The sequence below is a fragment of the Podarcis filfolensis genome, assembly GCF_964270895.1.
Source record: "Podarcis filfolensis genome assembly, chromosome: 7".
Classification (NCBI taxonomy): domain Eukaryota; kingdom Metazoa; phylum Chordata; class Lepidosauria; order Squamata; family Lacertidae; genus Podarcis; species Podarcis filfolensis.
Genome location: NC_139603.1, coordinates 84,001,579 through 84,016,345, shown reverse-complemented (window position 1 = coordinate 84,016,345; position 14,767 = coordinate 84,001,579). Strand labels below are relative to the sequence as shown.

Genomic DNA, 14,767 nt, shown 5'->3' with positions numbered 1-14,767 from the left:
TACCCCCAAATAACTTTTTTGGAAAGATAGAGAAACATTGATGTCATGAATCACTTCTGCTAATTGTCACATTGCCCTATAAATGTGTAAATGGCAGAACATTGTGTATTTTTATATGCACATAGTTATAATTTCTATATCACTACATCCATATAATAAGCAGTGCTATTTTTCAGCTGTAACTAACTGGAACTGAGTTCCAGCACCTCTCAGCTGCATGCTGTTGCAGTTATAAGAGAACAAGGAAGGCCTCATGGTGAGCCAATACCACTCACGTGATTGTATTTCAATAAAGTTGTGGCCAAAATTTGCCCCAAAAGTTAAACTAATATAAGTGTCCGTGTGTATTTATTTCAGGGGTAGGTCTTGGGGCCTCGATACGCAATTATAATTTCTATATCACTACATCCAGATAGTAAGCAGTGCTCTTTTTTAGCCGTAAATAACTGGAACTCAGTTTCAGCACCTCTCAGCTGCATGCTGTTGCAGTTATAAGAGAACAAGGAAGGCCTCATGGTGAGTTTCTGCACCTCTTTTTCTAGAAAAATAGCACAGAAAATAGGGATTGTACTGGTGGAATGTTCTATCATGCACTTTTTTAAAAATCTGGGAGAAACATTTTCTTCTGTTTTCTTCAAACATTCGAGCTCTACATGTGAAGATTTCTTTTCTTCATTCCCTTTGGCAATGAATCTGTTATCTATACCATTCAGCAAGTCATCCCTCTTGTCAAAGTCTGTTGAAGTGGCATTTATTTTTATTTAATTTTCTAAAACATATAAAACACTTATCCTGCAAATTAGGGAATCCAAGGGGCTTGTAACGATACTCCTGAAATGAGGACAAAAATTAACAGCGTAATTGAAACCAAAATAATAAAATAGTGAGTACAGCGGAAAACAAGTACCAAGAAATACACCAAGAGATAGAAAATGAAGCTTTCTGAGCTATTTTGAAGTATTTCTTCACATCCGGGTTTGAACTGGAACTTCTTGTTCCTCACTGCAGTTTTCCTCCTCTTTGAAAAGTTTCCGAAGTATGACCTTCATGCTCTCCCTGGATCGAGCCCTCTTGTTTCTCCCAATGAGGAAATAAATCAGTGGGTTAATACTGCTATTCAGGCAGCTGCATAAGAACCCAACAGATATTACAACAGATTCCACATTATAGTCTATAAATGGAGTGAAAAGAATGAATAAATAAATGCAAGTTAATGGGAAAGCTAAGAAAAGGAAGAAGAGGAGGGCAAGTAGAATGGCTGTTAAAGCTTTTCCCTTCTTCCTCTGTTGTGATCTGAAGTAAACTTTTCTAAACAAGACCAGAGTAGAAACAGTCATGAGTGGGAGGCAAAGTATAGCATTCAATAGAAAGTGGAATAAAGCGGTATACCGTGGAACGGTAAAAAAAGCAACAATCAAGTTGATTGCAATGAGCAGGAAAGAAGTGATCCATATTGTGGCACACACAAGGGTGGAAAAGTGTGGTGGTCGGTGGCATCGATGCCAAAGTGGGAAAACGACAGAAACACACCTGTCCATGCTAATGGCTGTCAACAGATATTGACCAGTGTTGTACATGAAGAAAAAAAGAATGGAACCCAATAATACAATCAAATGCATATAGGGAATTGAAGATAAGAATGACTCCAGAAGATTTATAATGGAAAAAGTAAATAAGCATATGAGAACCCCAAGGTCAGCCGCAGCCAGATGCAGGATGAAGGTGGTGAAAGGATTCCTCTTCATGCAAAAGCCAAGAAACCAGATGACAGTTCCATTCCCAATGATTCCAAAAATGCTAATAAGTAAAATGGAGATAAGTAAAATGGGGATAAGAATGTCTGCTATACTATATGTTGATAATTCATAATCAAAACCATCCTGGGGAATTAGGAGGTCAGTTTCATTTTCTGCTCCAATATCTTCCAACGAAGCATTCAAAGTGGACCAGGATCCCAGGCCATCATTGCTCATCTTGCTGGATCTCTACTTCTGAGCTTTTTCTTGTATAGCTCTTACTACCAGGAGAAAATAAACAAATGTGGAGCCAATTTTAGCTATAAAGCTCAACCTATTAAACTGAGACAAACAATAATAAAAGAGACATGCTATAGTGGGAATTAATGACTGATCAACAAACACATTAGGAATATGGTTCACAGGAATGTTTGTCACAACTTATCAGTTTCAAAGGCTTTGGGGGGAAATAGAGTTTGCCGATATGTTGTGGATCTTTCCTCTAAGTAAAAAAACTGCACTCACAACATCAGTAAGCACATCGTTTTAGAACTCAAATTCTCCTCTTCTGCTCTCTGACTCAGCCTTAAGATCAGAAACTTACCTCTTGTGTCGTGGACTTTGGTTGGTTGGGTGTTGGAGAAGAGGAGTGTGAGAAGGAGTTGAACAGCTCTTGTGATTCTGGAATGAATTGGGAAGGCATATGTAATTTTATTGTTATTAAAATGTGATTTTGAACAAAAGTGGATAAATAAAACTCAAGTTGAATTGGGATTGTTAAGAAATATGAAAATTTAAAAAAACAAAAAACCCCACAATAGATTAGCCAGACAGCAAGAGTTTTATAATGTGGAATGAATTACACAAACCATTACTCTATCCTGCCTAGTACTTTCTGCCCTGACTAAATGTGGGAACCAAAAATTTCTGCCATCTTCACCAGCCATCCACCTGGTATCTTTCTAACAGAACACTCCATGGAGTTAGCTTGTCCCACCTATCAGCCAAAGGTGCATAGCATTGTCATTCAGCTACAGATCCCCTCTTACCTTTGCTAATGAATGACATCAAAAGTAGCTATTAACATTGCTCTCAAAAACTTTGGATCAGCATCCCTCCGGCATGGTGAGTGGGAGCAGCAAGTGGTGCTGGAATAAGCAGGTAATCGGAAGATTTTCAGAAATTGTTAAGACGCCTCATCTGGTTCTTAGCAAGAAGTGTAGGATTCTGCCCATGTGTCTTCAGTTCTGTGTGATCCATTTGCCAGCATCGTCTGATAAGCTGGTTGCTTTGTGCATTGGGTCTCAGGATAGCATTTGGCAAACTCAGGAGGAGATTTTTGCCTTCTAAAGTTCAGTGCCCCAAGCAAGCACTCTTGAGAAGAGAGAGTTTGCAAGTGGTAAGCAAGTCCAACTTCTCTTTGTCCCTATCTGGAGAAACATCTTTATTGATTAGAGTGTCACCTGACCCATTAACAGAAAGACTAACCAGTGTATTCAGAGAGTAATCAGCTTGCGGTTGGTTCTGCTGGGGAAGAACGTAGGCTGGGGTGGAGAAATGTATCTGAAGAACAAAAAAGAGAGTCCTGCTAGATCAGGTCAGTGGCCCTTGCAGTCAATTGTCCTGGTCTCACAACTGCCAAACAGATGCTTCAAGGAAGACCACAACAGCTTCTGAATACAACAGTACTCTCCTCCCCCGTGATGTTCTGCTGGCAGGCCTTAATCACCTCAATTTTCCAACCCCCTTGGGACAACTTTGACGTGTGTGGGAGGCGAATCTACTTTTTTTGGTGGGGTGTGGGCACACTTCTGTCCGATCCCATATGCACCAGTTCTTTACAGCCTCTATTTATTGATATCAAGTACTGTTCATTCCATCTTGGCGACAAGGAAAAAATTAATTCTCAGTCTGAATAAGGCTGCGATCTAGCCAGATCAAGGGATTGTGTCTGTGTGTTTGTGTGTGTGTGTGTGTGTGAGAGAGAGAGAGAGAGAGAGAGAGAGGGACCTACTTGCATCAGGTTCTAACTTTTTCCCACACTCACTCATTCAATATCTCATTCCACTGAATTTTCTTTGGGGTGTTCTGAGGTTTTATGCCTCTTATGCTACAGGAGCCCGAACATGGGTAGTATGAGCTTGACATTACTGCATATGAGATTAAAATATGTGGTATAGAAGACTCTGTATGAGAATGCTATACTGGGCACATATCTAAAATAACATGAAGATAATGCACTTTGGAGGTCATCTATTTTAACCCCCTGCTCAATGCTAAAATCCTGTGGTCAACCTGAAATCAGTAATCCACATTGAATGCAGGTCAACAAGGCTACGGACAATGCAACCCAAAGTAGCGCACACTGACTTACTAGGAATTAGAATGACTCATTAGAACAAGAGTGATATAGACTTCCTGTTTCCTGCTGAGGGAAATGGCTGCCTCCCACAAGAACGGACTCTCAGCTGTTCCAGTAATTCAGGGTTGATAAGGGGGTAATCAGCCCTGCCAACCGCCCCATGGTGGGGGAGGGCTGTCTTGCCCACAGATCGTCCGTTATCTGTCCTCCGCAACAAGATGGGCTTGGAGCATGGAATGATGAGCTGGGCTCTCTCTGAAGCCACTCCCATGAGCTGAAATACCTGTTTTCAAAAAAGTGAATGAGATTTGGGCAAAAAAACAGGCATGTTCCAGATGGAAAGAGATAAAAGAAAAATCTGCCTGATTATACAGTTGCTGGTTGCTAAGTTGTGCACTCTAAAAGGACTCTCATCTCGACGTGTGGATTAATGAGGTGAGCGACTGCTGTCTTTTTGCATTTGTCATATTTGTTACCTCATGATTTGGCAAAGCTCACCCAGAAAGAAATTAATTATTCAAAGGGAACACAAGAGGTGAAATCTCAATTGAACGTAGGATGCAAAGCCCTCAACGGAGAACTGGCAGAGTGAGATCTGATACAAAAGCGGCTTCGGCTGAGGATGGGAGGGGGAAAAAAATGGCGGCTGTGTTGCATAGTTACAAAAAGAAAGGAATTCCTTTGGACTACAAAAGGGGGTACCTCATTCTAAGACACATCTGTCTGTATGAATTATTTTTATATATGATTTGAGGACATAATGATGGTGAATTGTGGAGCCCTCTCAGTTCTCTTAGGGCCCAGGAGAGCTGGGGGGGGGGCTTCCTTTAGAAGAACCCAAAATAATTCTCATATTACATACAGATCCTGAAGCATACCCCACAATACAGTACTTAATGGAAACATACGGACACAACAGCTTACTAAGAGAGATCAGGAAGAATTTGTTGATAAGCCGCCACCAACTTCAACTTTGGAACAAAGCCCAGAGCCTTAACGAGAATATGAAGAACGAAGGAGAGATCAAAGAAAGAGGACTGCACTTCAAAAATATTTGGACAGAGATTAATATGGAATAAGAAATGCCTCCTGTGTGTTAATAATATAAGGAACTGTTTAAAAAGATTGTGAGTCACAGAAACAGTGACTGATGGATTGAGAAGATAAGCACGGTCAAAATCAGAGTTATGAAAATGGAAAATAGTGAAGAATGCAGAGACTTTAATGCGGACAGTATCTCTAGACATCTGGAGCATGGGGAGTTCCCTTTTGAATTTTTTAATAATTGGAATATATAATTGGTGGTATTGCTACTATTGTAATATTGAATTATTTGCTTTGATTTGTCATTAATAAATTCAAAAAAAAATATTAATATATAATTCTGCAGTTGAAAATAATGGAAAGAGGGTTTACCTCCATGTCTCCTCAGAGATATACAACCTGTGGATATTAACAAATACATTTATAATAATAAGATACTGAGTTCAGAGTAGAACAAGTACCTGTCACGGTCTGGTTTACAGGCGGTCAAAGTCTTGGTAGAGGAAAAATAAATAAATGCTCAATCTGAATAAGGCTGCTATCTAGCCAGAACAAAAGATCGTATTTCTCTCTCTCTCTCTCTCTCTCTCTCTCTCTCTCTCTCTCTCTCTCTCTGTGTGTGTGTGTGTGTGTGTGTGAGAGAGAGAGAGATAGGGACCTACATCATGCCCCCTTCCACCTGGTTCTTAGTTTTTTCCATTCAGTCATTCCATATCCAATTCCACTGAATTTTCTTTGAGTAATTTTGGGGTTTTTATGCCCCTCTCAGCGCTACACAAAGCATGCCTCTTATGCAATGGTGGTATAGTTTTGGATACAGGAGCCCAAATATGGGAAGTATCAACTTGATATTACTGGACATGAGACTTAAATATGTGATATAGAAGACTGTGTATGAGAATGGTATACAGTGGATGCTTGGGTTGTGAATGTGATCTGTGCAGGATGCACTTTCGCAACCTGCAGCAGTGCATCTGCGCATGCGTGGGTTGCGATTTGGCGCTTCTGTGCATGTGCAAGGCGCGATTTAGTGCTTCTGCTCATGTGCAACCGCTGAAACCTGGAAGTAACCTGTTCTGCTACTTCCGGGTTTTGGCACGTCCGTAACCCTACAAAACACAACCTAAAGCATCTGTTACCTGAGGTATGACTGTACTGGGCACATGTTCATGACCGTTAAATGCCAGGACATTGTTATCTGCCACCAGAGCTATCTTGCTTGAACTTCTGCAGAAGATAGTTGGGTGTTTCCTGTGAGAGGAGACACTTAGAAAAGCGTCAAAACCAAAACTGATATTATGGGGGAAGTAACTATATATGTAATAATGATATGCAAAAGCATTCCAAAATACTATTGGGATGATTGAAGAACTGGACCTCAGACCAAATTAAGTTCCAAATTCTTGGGCTCTATCCTTCTTCAGCAGGCCAACAGCAATTTGATTCCTCTCTTTTGAAGCATCAGATTTAATTTCATTAATCGCACACACACACAAGGACACACACACTAAGAGAGAGAGAGAGAGACAGAGAGACAGACAGACAGACAAACAAACAAACAGAGACAGAGACTGCAGGAGCTACGACTGAAGACAGTAATCTCTCCCTGTTACCCATCACGTGCTTTGTGCCATTCTCATGATGAGTGTTACTTACTCAGGCTGTTTTTTCGTTAGCTTTTTATGTGAGCAGCTTGCTTCCTCTCAATTGCATTAGAGCCTTTGCACATTGTGGTGGGTCACTTAGGTTGTGCCAGTGAAAAGCAAATCAGCTTAAGAGGAGCCCAGTCATCTTCTCCCCTGCTCAGAGGTGACTCTTTGCTCTGCAATGCAGAGTGGACTGCATGGTTTCACCTGACTGCTTTATTCTCATGCCTCATCCCAATCCTTCTAAATAGGATGATGTGTCAAGGTGAGTCTTTATCCATGGTGATTTCAGTTCTTCACCATGCAAAAGAGTCTAGTGTAGGTTTGGATATAGGCTCGATGGCTAGCATTGAGTGGAAAGTGTGTTGTGGCATGATATGGAACCATCTCCCTCCTATATCCCCTGGTGTTTTTTTCAAAAACTTTATTGGAAAGATAAACATTGATGCCATGAATCACTTCTGCTAATTGTCACATTGCCCTATAAAGGTGTAGATGGCAGAACTTTGTGTATTTCTATATGCACATAGATGGGATCCTCATAACAGAGTCCTGGTTGTGCTCGGGACCCAAGAGCTCACCTGACTGGGTTGAAATGGGGGGTGGGGGTGGGGGAGAGCAGTAAGTCCTGGTCATTCCCCTGGGATCCTGCCAGGTTGGTTTAGCAAATAGCCAGTAGGTGGCGTGATCCTCGGTGCTTTAAAAACAGCAGTGTGATGCAAGTGGGGCACTTGCATTTGCATGGCTGAACAACCACCCACCCTCCCAAGTTTAGGTAGAGTCGCTTGGCCTTGCTTTGGTTTGGTTTGCCTGTTTTGGAACAGGGGCTTGGCAGGAATTTTTTTCCATTTGGCAGATTGGCTTTAGCCATTTAATTTTTGCCTACCCCTTAGCAAATCATCACAACTTGTAAGGTGGTGGTTAGGCACTGGCTCAGTTGGATTGTGGGGAGGGGAGGTGTGGCCATCACCTGCCCCTCTAGGAACTGGGTATTCTGTTAAAGGAATCTGGGGGTCTTGGATCTCGTCCGAAGTCCGCTTGAGGGGCTAGGGCCATGCCAGGACCACAGGAACCCCAGGGTGAGCTTCGGTTGGTTCTCATAGAGCTTGCTCCCTCATTTGGTTTACCGCATTTGACGATCACCCTGAGAGGTGGAGTCAGTTATACTGGGGAGTCAATGCCTAAGCCAATACCGCTCACGTGATTGTATTTCAATAAAGTTGTGGCCAAAATTTGCCCCAAAAGTTAAACTAATATAAGTGTCCGTGTGTATTTATTTCAGGGGTAGGTCTTGGGGCCTCGATACGCAATTATAATTTCTATATCACTACATCCAGATAATAAGCAGTGCTCTTTTTTAGCCGTAAATAACTGGAACTCAGTTTCAGCACCTCTCAGCTGCATGCTGTTGCAGTTATAAGAGAACAAGGAAGGCCTCATGGTGAGTTTCTGCACCTCTTTTTCTAGAAAAATAGCACAGAAAATAGGGATTGTACTGGTGGAATGTTCTATCATGCACTTTTTTAAAAATCTGGGGGAAATATTTTCCTCTGTTTTCTTCAAACATTCGAGCTCTACATGTGAAGATTTCTTTACTTCATTCTCTTTGGCAATGAATCTGTTTTCTATACCTTTTAGCAAGTCATCCCACTCAACTCACACTGTTAAAGCGGCATTTATTTTTATTTAATTTTCTAAAACATATAAAACATTTATCCTGCGAAACTGGCAATCCAAGGGGCTTTTAAGGATACCCCTGAAAAGAGGACAAAAATTAGCAGAGTAAATGAATCCAAAATAATAAAATAGTGAGTACAGAGGAAAACAAGTACCAAGAAATACACCAAGAGATATTAATGAAGCTTTCTGAGCTATTTTGAAGTCTTCACATCCGGGTTTCAACTGAAACTTCTCTTTTCTCTCTGCAGTTTTCCTCCTCTTTGAAAAGTCTCTCGAGTATGACCTTCATGCTCTCCCTAGATTGAGCCCTCTTGTTTCTCCCAATCAGGAAATATATCAGTGGGTTAATACTGCTATTCAGGCAGCTGCATAATAACCCAACAGATATTGCAACAGATCCCACATTAAAGGCTATCAATGGAGTGAAAAGAAGGATTAAAGAAATGCAAGTAAGTGGGAAAGCTAAGAAGAGGAAGAAGAGGAGGGCAAGCAGGATGGCTGCTAAAGCTTTTCCCTTCTTCCTCAGTTGTGATCTGAAGTAAACTTTTATAAACAGGACCAGAGTGGAAACAGTCATGAGTGGGAGGCAAAGTATAGCATTCATTAGAAAGTGGAATAAAATGGTATTCTGTAGAATGTTAAAAATAGAAAGAATACAATTGATTGCAGTGAGCAGCAAAGAAGTGATCCATATTGTGGCACACACAAGGGTGGAAAAGTGTGGTGGTCTGTGGCATCGATGCCAAAGTGGGAAAATGACAGAAACACACCTGTCCATGCTAATGGCTGTCAACAGATATTGACCAGTGTTGTACATGAACAACAACAAATTATTGAATACTGCAAACAAGTAAATATAAAATGGTAAGAATGGAAATAAAGTCAAAATTCTCATAATCGAAAGAGAAGAGAAACTCAGGAGAGCCCCAAGGTCAGCAACAGCCAGATGTAGTATGAAAGTGGTGAAAGGATTCCTCTTCATGCAAAAGCCAAGAAACCAGATGACAGTTCCATTCCCAATGATTCCAAAAATGCTAATAAGTAAAATGAAGATGGGGATAAGAATGTCTGCTATACGATATGTTGATAATTCATTATCAAAATCGTCCTCGGGGGTTAGGAGGTCGGTTCCATTTTCTGCTCCAATATCTTCCCATGAAGCATTCCCAGGGGACCAGGATCCCAGGCCATCATTGCTCATCTTGCTGGATCTCTACTTCTGAGCTACTCCTTCCTACCAGGAGAATAGAAACAAATGTGGAGTCAGTTTTGGCTACAAAGCTCAACCATATGAAAGTGAGACACTCGTATTAGAAATAGAAATACTTTATTGTCACTGAACCACTTGTTTACAGTGAGATTAAATGAGCCCCTCCCCCCACAATCTCTCAGTCCTTGTTACACTCTGTGTGCTGTCGTATGACCACCAACCCCGAACGTCAGCTGCAATGTTGCTGTGTTCCATTCAGCAGCCTCACAGCCCACAGGTAGAAACTGTTCTTTAGCCTGTTGGTGTGACTTATTTCCAATATTTTTCCTAACACTGAGAGATTCATTCTGCTCCATATTTCTAAATTTCTTTTTACCTCAAGCCCAATTTTTTCATAGTTATTTTTAAATAGGTTTATATTTCTTGATGTTAACCAAATCCCTAAATATTTAACCTTTTTATGGACTTCAAGACTGATAAGAAATATTAAAATCAGAAAAAGACCCACAATAGATAAGCCAAACAGCAAGATTTTTACAACGTAATGAATAAGACAAACTGTTAGTCCATCCTGCCTAGTACTTTCTGCTCTGACTGGATGTGGGAACCAAAAATTCCTGCCGTCTTCACCAGCCATCCGCCTGGTATCCTTCTAACAGAACACTCCAGGGAGTTAGCTTGTCCCACCTATCTGCCAAAGGTGCACAGCATTGCCATTCAGCTACAAATCCCCTCTTACCTAATTAATGACATCAAATTTAGCTATTCACATACCTTTCAAAAGCTTTGGATCAGCATCCCTCAGGCATGATGAGTGGGAGCAGCAGGTGGTGCTGGAATAAGCAGGTAATCGGAAGATTTTCAGAAATTGTTAAGATGCCTCATATGGCTCTTAGCAAGATGTGTAAGATATTCCTACGTGTCTTCAGTTCTGTGTAATCCATTTGCCTGCATCATGTGATACGATGATTGTATTCCACATTGGGTCTCAGGATAGCATTTGAAAAACTCAGGAGGAGATTCTTGCCTTTTAAAGTTCAGTTTCCCAAGCAGGAACTCTTGAGAAGAGAGAGTTTGCAAGCGGTAAGCAAGTCCAACTTCTCTTTGTCCCTCCTGCTGATACAGGAGCCCAAACATGGAAAGTATCAACTTGATATTACTGCATATGAGACTGAAATATGTGATATAGAAGAGTCTGTATGAGAATGGTCTACTGGGCACATGTCCTTGACCGTTAAATGCCAGGACATTGTTATCTGCCACCAGAGCTATCTTGCTTGAACTTCTGCAGAAGATAGTTGGGTGCTTCCTGTGAGAGGAGACAGTTACAAAAGCATCAAACCCAAAACTTATATTATGGGGAAAATAACTATATCTGCAATAATGATATATAAAAGAATTACAAAACATTACGGGGGTAATTAAAGTTCTGGGACTCACACCATATCCAATTCTCAATCCTTGGGTTCAATCCTTCTGCATCAGTCCAACAGCAAGTTAATTCCTCTCTTTTGAATAATTAGATTTATGGTACTTTCGTTACTCACGCACGCACACACGCGCGCGCACACACACACACACAGATTGTAGGAGCTGGGTTGGAAGGCAGTAATCTTTCCCTGCCACCCATTAGGTGATTTGTGTCATTTTGATGATGAGTGTTACTTGCTCAGGCTCCTTTTTGGTTAGCTTTTTATGTCGGCAGCTTGCTTCCTCTTAATTGCATTAGAGCCTTTGCACATTGTGGTGGGACACTTAGGTAATGCCAGTGAAATGCTAATGAGCTTAAGAGGAGCCCGGTCATCTTCTCCCCTGCTCAGAGGTGACTCTTTGTTTTGCAGTGCAGAGTGGACTGCATGGTTTCACCTGACTTTATTCTCATGCCCCATCCCAGTCCTTCTTAGTAAGTGTTGACAAGAATGATGTGTCAAGGGGAGTCTTTATCCATGGAGAATTCAGTTCATCACCATGCAAAGGAGTCCATTGTATGCATCAAGATATAGGCTTGATGGCTAGCATTGAGTGGAAAGTGCATTGTGCCATGATATGGAACCATCTCCCCCCTGTATGCTCTGGTGTTTTTTTCAACAAAATATTGGAAAGTTGGAGAAACATTGATGTCATGAATCACTTCTGCTAATTGTCCCATTGCCCTATAAAGGCGTAGAAGGCAGAATTTTGTTGATTTCTATATGCACATAGTTATAATTTCTATATCACTACATCCATATAAGCATGGCTTTTTTTCAGCCACAACTCACCAGAGCTCAATTCCCACCCCCCTCAGGTGGGTGCCATGGCTATTATAAGAGAACAAGGGAGGTCTTCATGGTGAGTTTCTGCAGTTCTTTTTCTGGAAAAATAGCACAGGAAATAGGGATTGTACTGGTAGAATGTTCTATCATGCACTTTTTTAAATATCTGGGGGAAATATTTTCTTCTGTTTTCTTCAAACATTCGAGCTCTACATGTGAGGATTTCTTTACTTCATTCCCTTTGGCAATGAATCTGCTTTCTATACCATTTAGCAAGTCATCCCACTCAACTCACACTGTTAAAGTGGCATTTATTTTTATTTAATTTTCTAAAACATGTAAAACATTTATCCTGCCAACTGGGCAATCCAAGGGGCTTTTAACAATACTCCTGAAACGAGGACAAAAATTAACAGAGTAAATGAATCCAAAATAATAAAATAGTGAGCACAGAGGAAAACAAGTACCAAGAAATACACCAAGAGATAGAAAATGAAGCTTTCTGAGCTATTTTGAAGTATTTCTTCACATCCGGGTTTGAACTGGAACTTCTTGTTCCTCACTGCAGTTTTCCTCCTCTTTGAAAAGTTTCTGAAGTATGACCTTCATGCTCTCCCTGGATCGAGTCCTCTTGTTTCTCCCAATCAGGAAATAAATCAGTGGGTTAATACTGCTATTCAGGCAGCTGCATAAGAACCCAACAGATATTGTAAAAAATTCAACATTATAGTCTGTATATGGAGTGAAAAAACGGATTAATGAAATGTAAGTAAGTGGGAAAGCTAAGAAGAGGAAGAAGAGGAGGGCAAGTAGAATGGCTGTTACAGCTTTTCCCTTCTTCCTCAGTTGTGATCTGAAGTAAAGTTTTATAAACAGGACCAGAGTGGAAACAGTCATGAGTGGGAGGCAAAGTATAGCATTCATGAGAATGTGGTAGAAAATGGCATACGGTAGAATGTTAAAAATAGAAACAATCAAGTTGATTGCAGTGAGCAGGAAAGAAATGATCCATATTGTGGCACACACAAGGGTGGAAAAGTATGGTGGTCGGTGGCATCGATGCCAAAGTGGGAAAACAACAGAAACACACCTGTCCATGCTAATGGCTGTCAACAGATATTGACCAGTGCTGTACGTAAAGAACAACAAATGATCGAATACTTCAAGCAAGTAAATATAAAAAGGTAAGAATGGAAACGAATTCAAAATTCTCATAATCGAAAGAGGAGGTAAGCTCATGAGAGCCCCAAGGTCAGCAATAGCCAGATGTAGTATGAAAGTGGTGAAAGGATTCCTCTTCATGCAAAAGCCAAGAAACCAGATGACAGTTCCATTCCCAATGATTCCAAAAATGCTAATAAGTAAAATGGAGATGGAGATAAGAATGTCTGCTATACGATATGGTGATAATTCATGATCAAAACCGTCCTGGGGGGTTAGTATGTCAGTTTCATTTTCTGCTTCAATATCTTCCAATGAAGCATTCAAAGTGGACCAGGATCCCAGGCCATCATTGCTCATCTTGTTGTATCTGTACTTTTGAGTACTATTTCTTGTATAGATCTTACTACCAGGAGAAAATAAAGAAATGTGGAGTCAGTTTTGGCTATAAAGCTCAACCATATTAAACTGAGACACTCAAACAATAGCAAAAGAGACATGCTATAGTGGGAATTCATGACTGATGAACAAACAAACACTTTAGGAATATTGTTTATTGGAGTGTTTGTTGAAACACATCAGTTTCAAAGGCTTAGAGGGGAAATGCAATATTCCGGTCGGTTATGGATCTTTCCTACGAGTAAAAAATCGACATTCACAATATCACTAAGCATATCATTTTGGAAAGTCAAATTTCTCAACTCCTGGTCTCTGACTCAGCCTTAATATCTGAAACTAACCTCTTGGGTCATGGACATTGGTTGGTTGGGTGGCAGAGAAGAGGAGTGTGAGAAGGAGTTGAACAGCTCTTGTCATTAGGGAAACAAAAGCCAGAATGAATTGGGAAGGAATCTGTAATTTTATTATTATTAAAATTTGATTTTTAACAAGTGGATAAATAAAACTCAAGCCAAATTGAGTTTGATAAGAAATATGAAAATCAGAAAATGACCCACAATAGCTTAGCCAGACAGCAAGATTTTTACAATGTAGAATGTATTAGACAAACCATTACTCTATCCTGCCTAGTACTTTCTGCTCTGACTGGATGTGGAAACCAAAAAATCCTGCCGTCTTCACCAGCCATCCACCCGGTATCCTTCTAACAGAACACTCCATGGAGTTAGCTTGTCCCACCTATCTGCCAAAGATGCACAACACTGCCATTCAGCTACACTTGCCTTCTACCTTTCTAAGGAATTATATCAAAATTAGCTATTCGCATACCTGTCAAAAGCTTTGGCTCAGCATCCCTCAGGCATGGTGAGTGGGAGCAGCAAGTGGTGCTGGAATAAGCAGGTAATCGGAAGATTTGCAGAAATTGTTAAGACGCCTCATCTGGTTCTTAGCAAGAAGTGTAGGATTCTGCCCATGTGTCTTCAGTTCTGTGTGATCCATTTGCCAGCATCATGTGATAAGCTGGTTGCTTTGTGCCTTGGGTCTCAGGATAGCATTTGGCAAACTCAGGAGAAGATTATTGCCGGAACTCTTGAGATGAGAGAGTTTGCACGTGGTAAGCAAGTCCAACTTCTCTTTGTTCCTATTTGGAGAAATATCTTTATTGATTAGAGTGTCACCTGACCCATTAACAGAAAGACTAACCAGTGTATTCAGAGAGTAATCAGCTTGTGGTTGGTTCTGCAGGGGAAGAATGTAGGCTGGGGTGGAGAAAT

At 40.8% G+C, this 14,767-nt stretch overlaps 4 protein-coding genes across 6 annotated transcripts in view; all 4 read right to left on the bottom strand.

The window, feature by feature from the left end:
* Positions 1-10,546, bottom strand: part of LOC310767392 (proto-oncogene Mas-like) — a gene marked incomplete at its 5' end in the record, with an annotated part of 36,448 nt that extends 25,902 nt beyond the window's left edge. Inside the window, 1 exon segment of the mRNA XM_083624262.1 lies at positions 10,453-10,546. Within this exon segment, the coding sequence (XP_083480388.1) occupies positions 10,453-10,546 (94 nt within the window).
* LOC310766185 (proto-oncogene Mas-like) lies at positions 627-14,570 on the bottom strand. Of its 3 annotated transcripts, none has more exons than XM_083622240.1 (2): positions 14,322-14,570; positions 627-2,017 (listed from the first exon to the last, which is right to left on the bottom strand). In XM_083622240.1, the coding sequence occupies exon 2, from the start codon at positions 1,971-1,973 to the stop codon at positions 966-968; it is 1,008 nt and encodes a 335-aa protein (XP_083478366.1). In that variant the 5' UTR covers positions 1,974-2,017; positions 14,322-14,570; the 3' UTR covers positions 627-965. The 3 variants fall into 3 exon arrangements, with proteins under 3 accessions (XP_083478366.1, XP_083478364.1, XP_083478365.1); XM_083622238.1 differs by lacking the exon at positions 14,322-14,570 and adding an exon at positions 10,449-10,859; XM_083622239.1 differs by lacking the exon at positions 14,322-14,570 and adding an exon at positions 2,822-2,913 and having other exon boundaries at positions 800-2,017.
* LOC310766189 (proto-oncogene Mas-like) lies at positions 8,448-9,692 on the bottom strand. The gene has a single exon (XM_083622246.1). It carries the CDS (start codon positions 9,667-9,669, stop codon positions 8,674-8,676), a length of 996 nt encoding a protein of 331 aa, XP_083478372.1. The 5' UTR covers positions 9,670-9,692; the 3' UTR covers positions 8,448-8,673.
* Positions 12,228-13,503, bottom strand: LOC310766191 (mas-related G-protein coupled receptor member H-like). The gene has a single exon (XM_083622248.1). The coding sequence runs from the start codon at positions 13,452-13,454 to the stop codon at positions 12,459-12,461; it is 996 nt and encodes a 331-aa protein (XP_083478374.1). The 5' UTR covers positions 13,455-13,503; the 3' UTR covers positions 12,228-12,458.
* Positions 14,571-14,767: the final 197 nt, after the last annotated feature.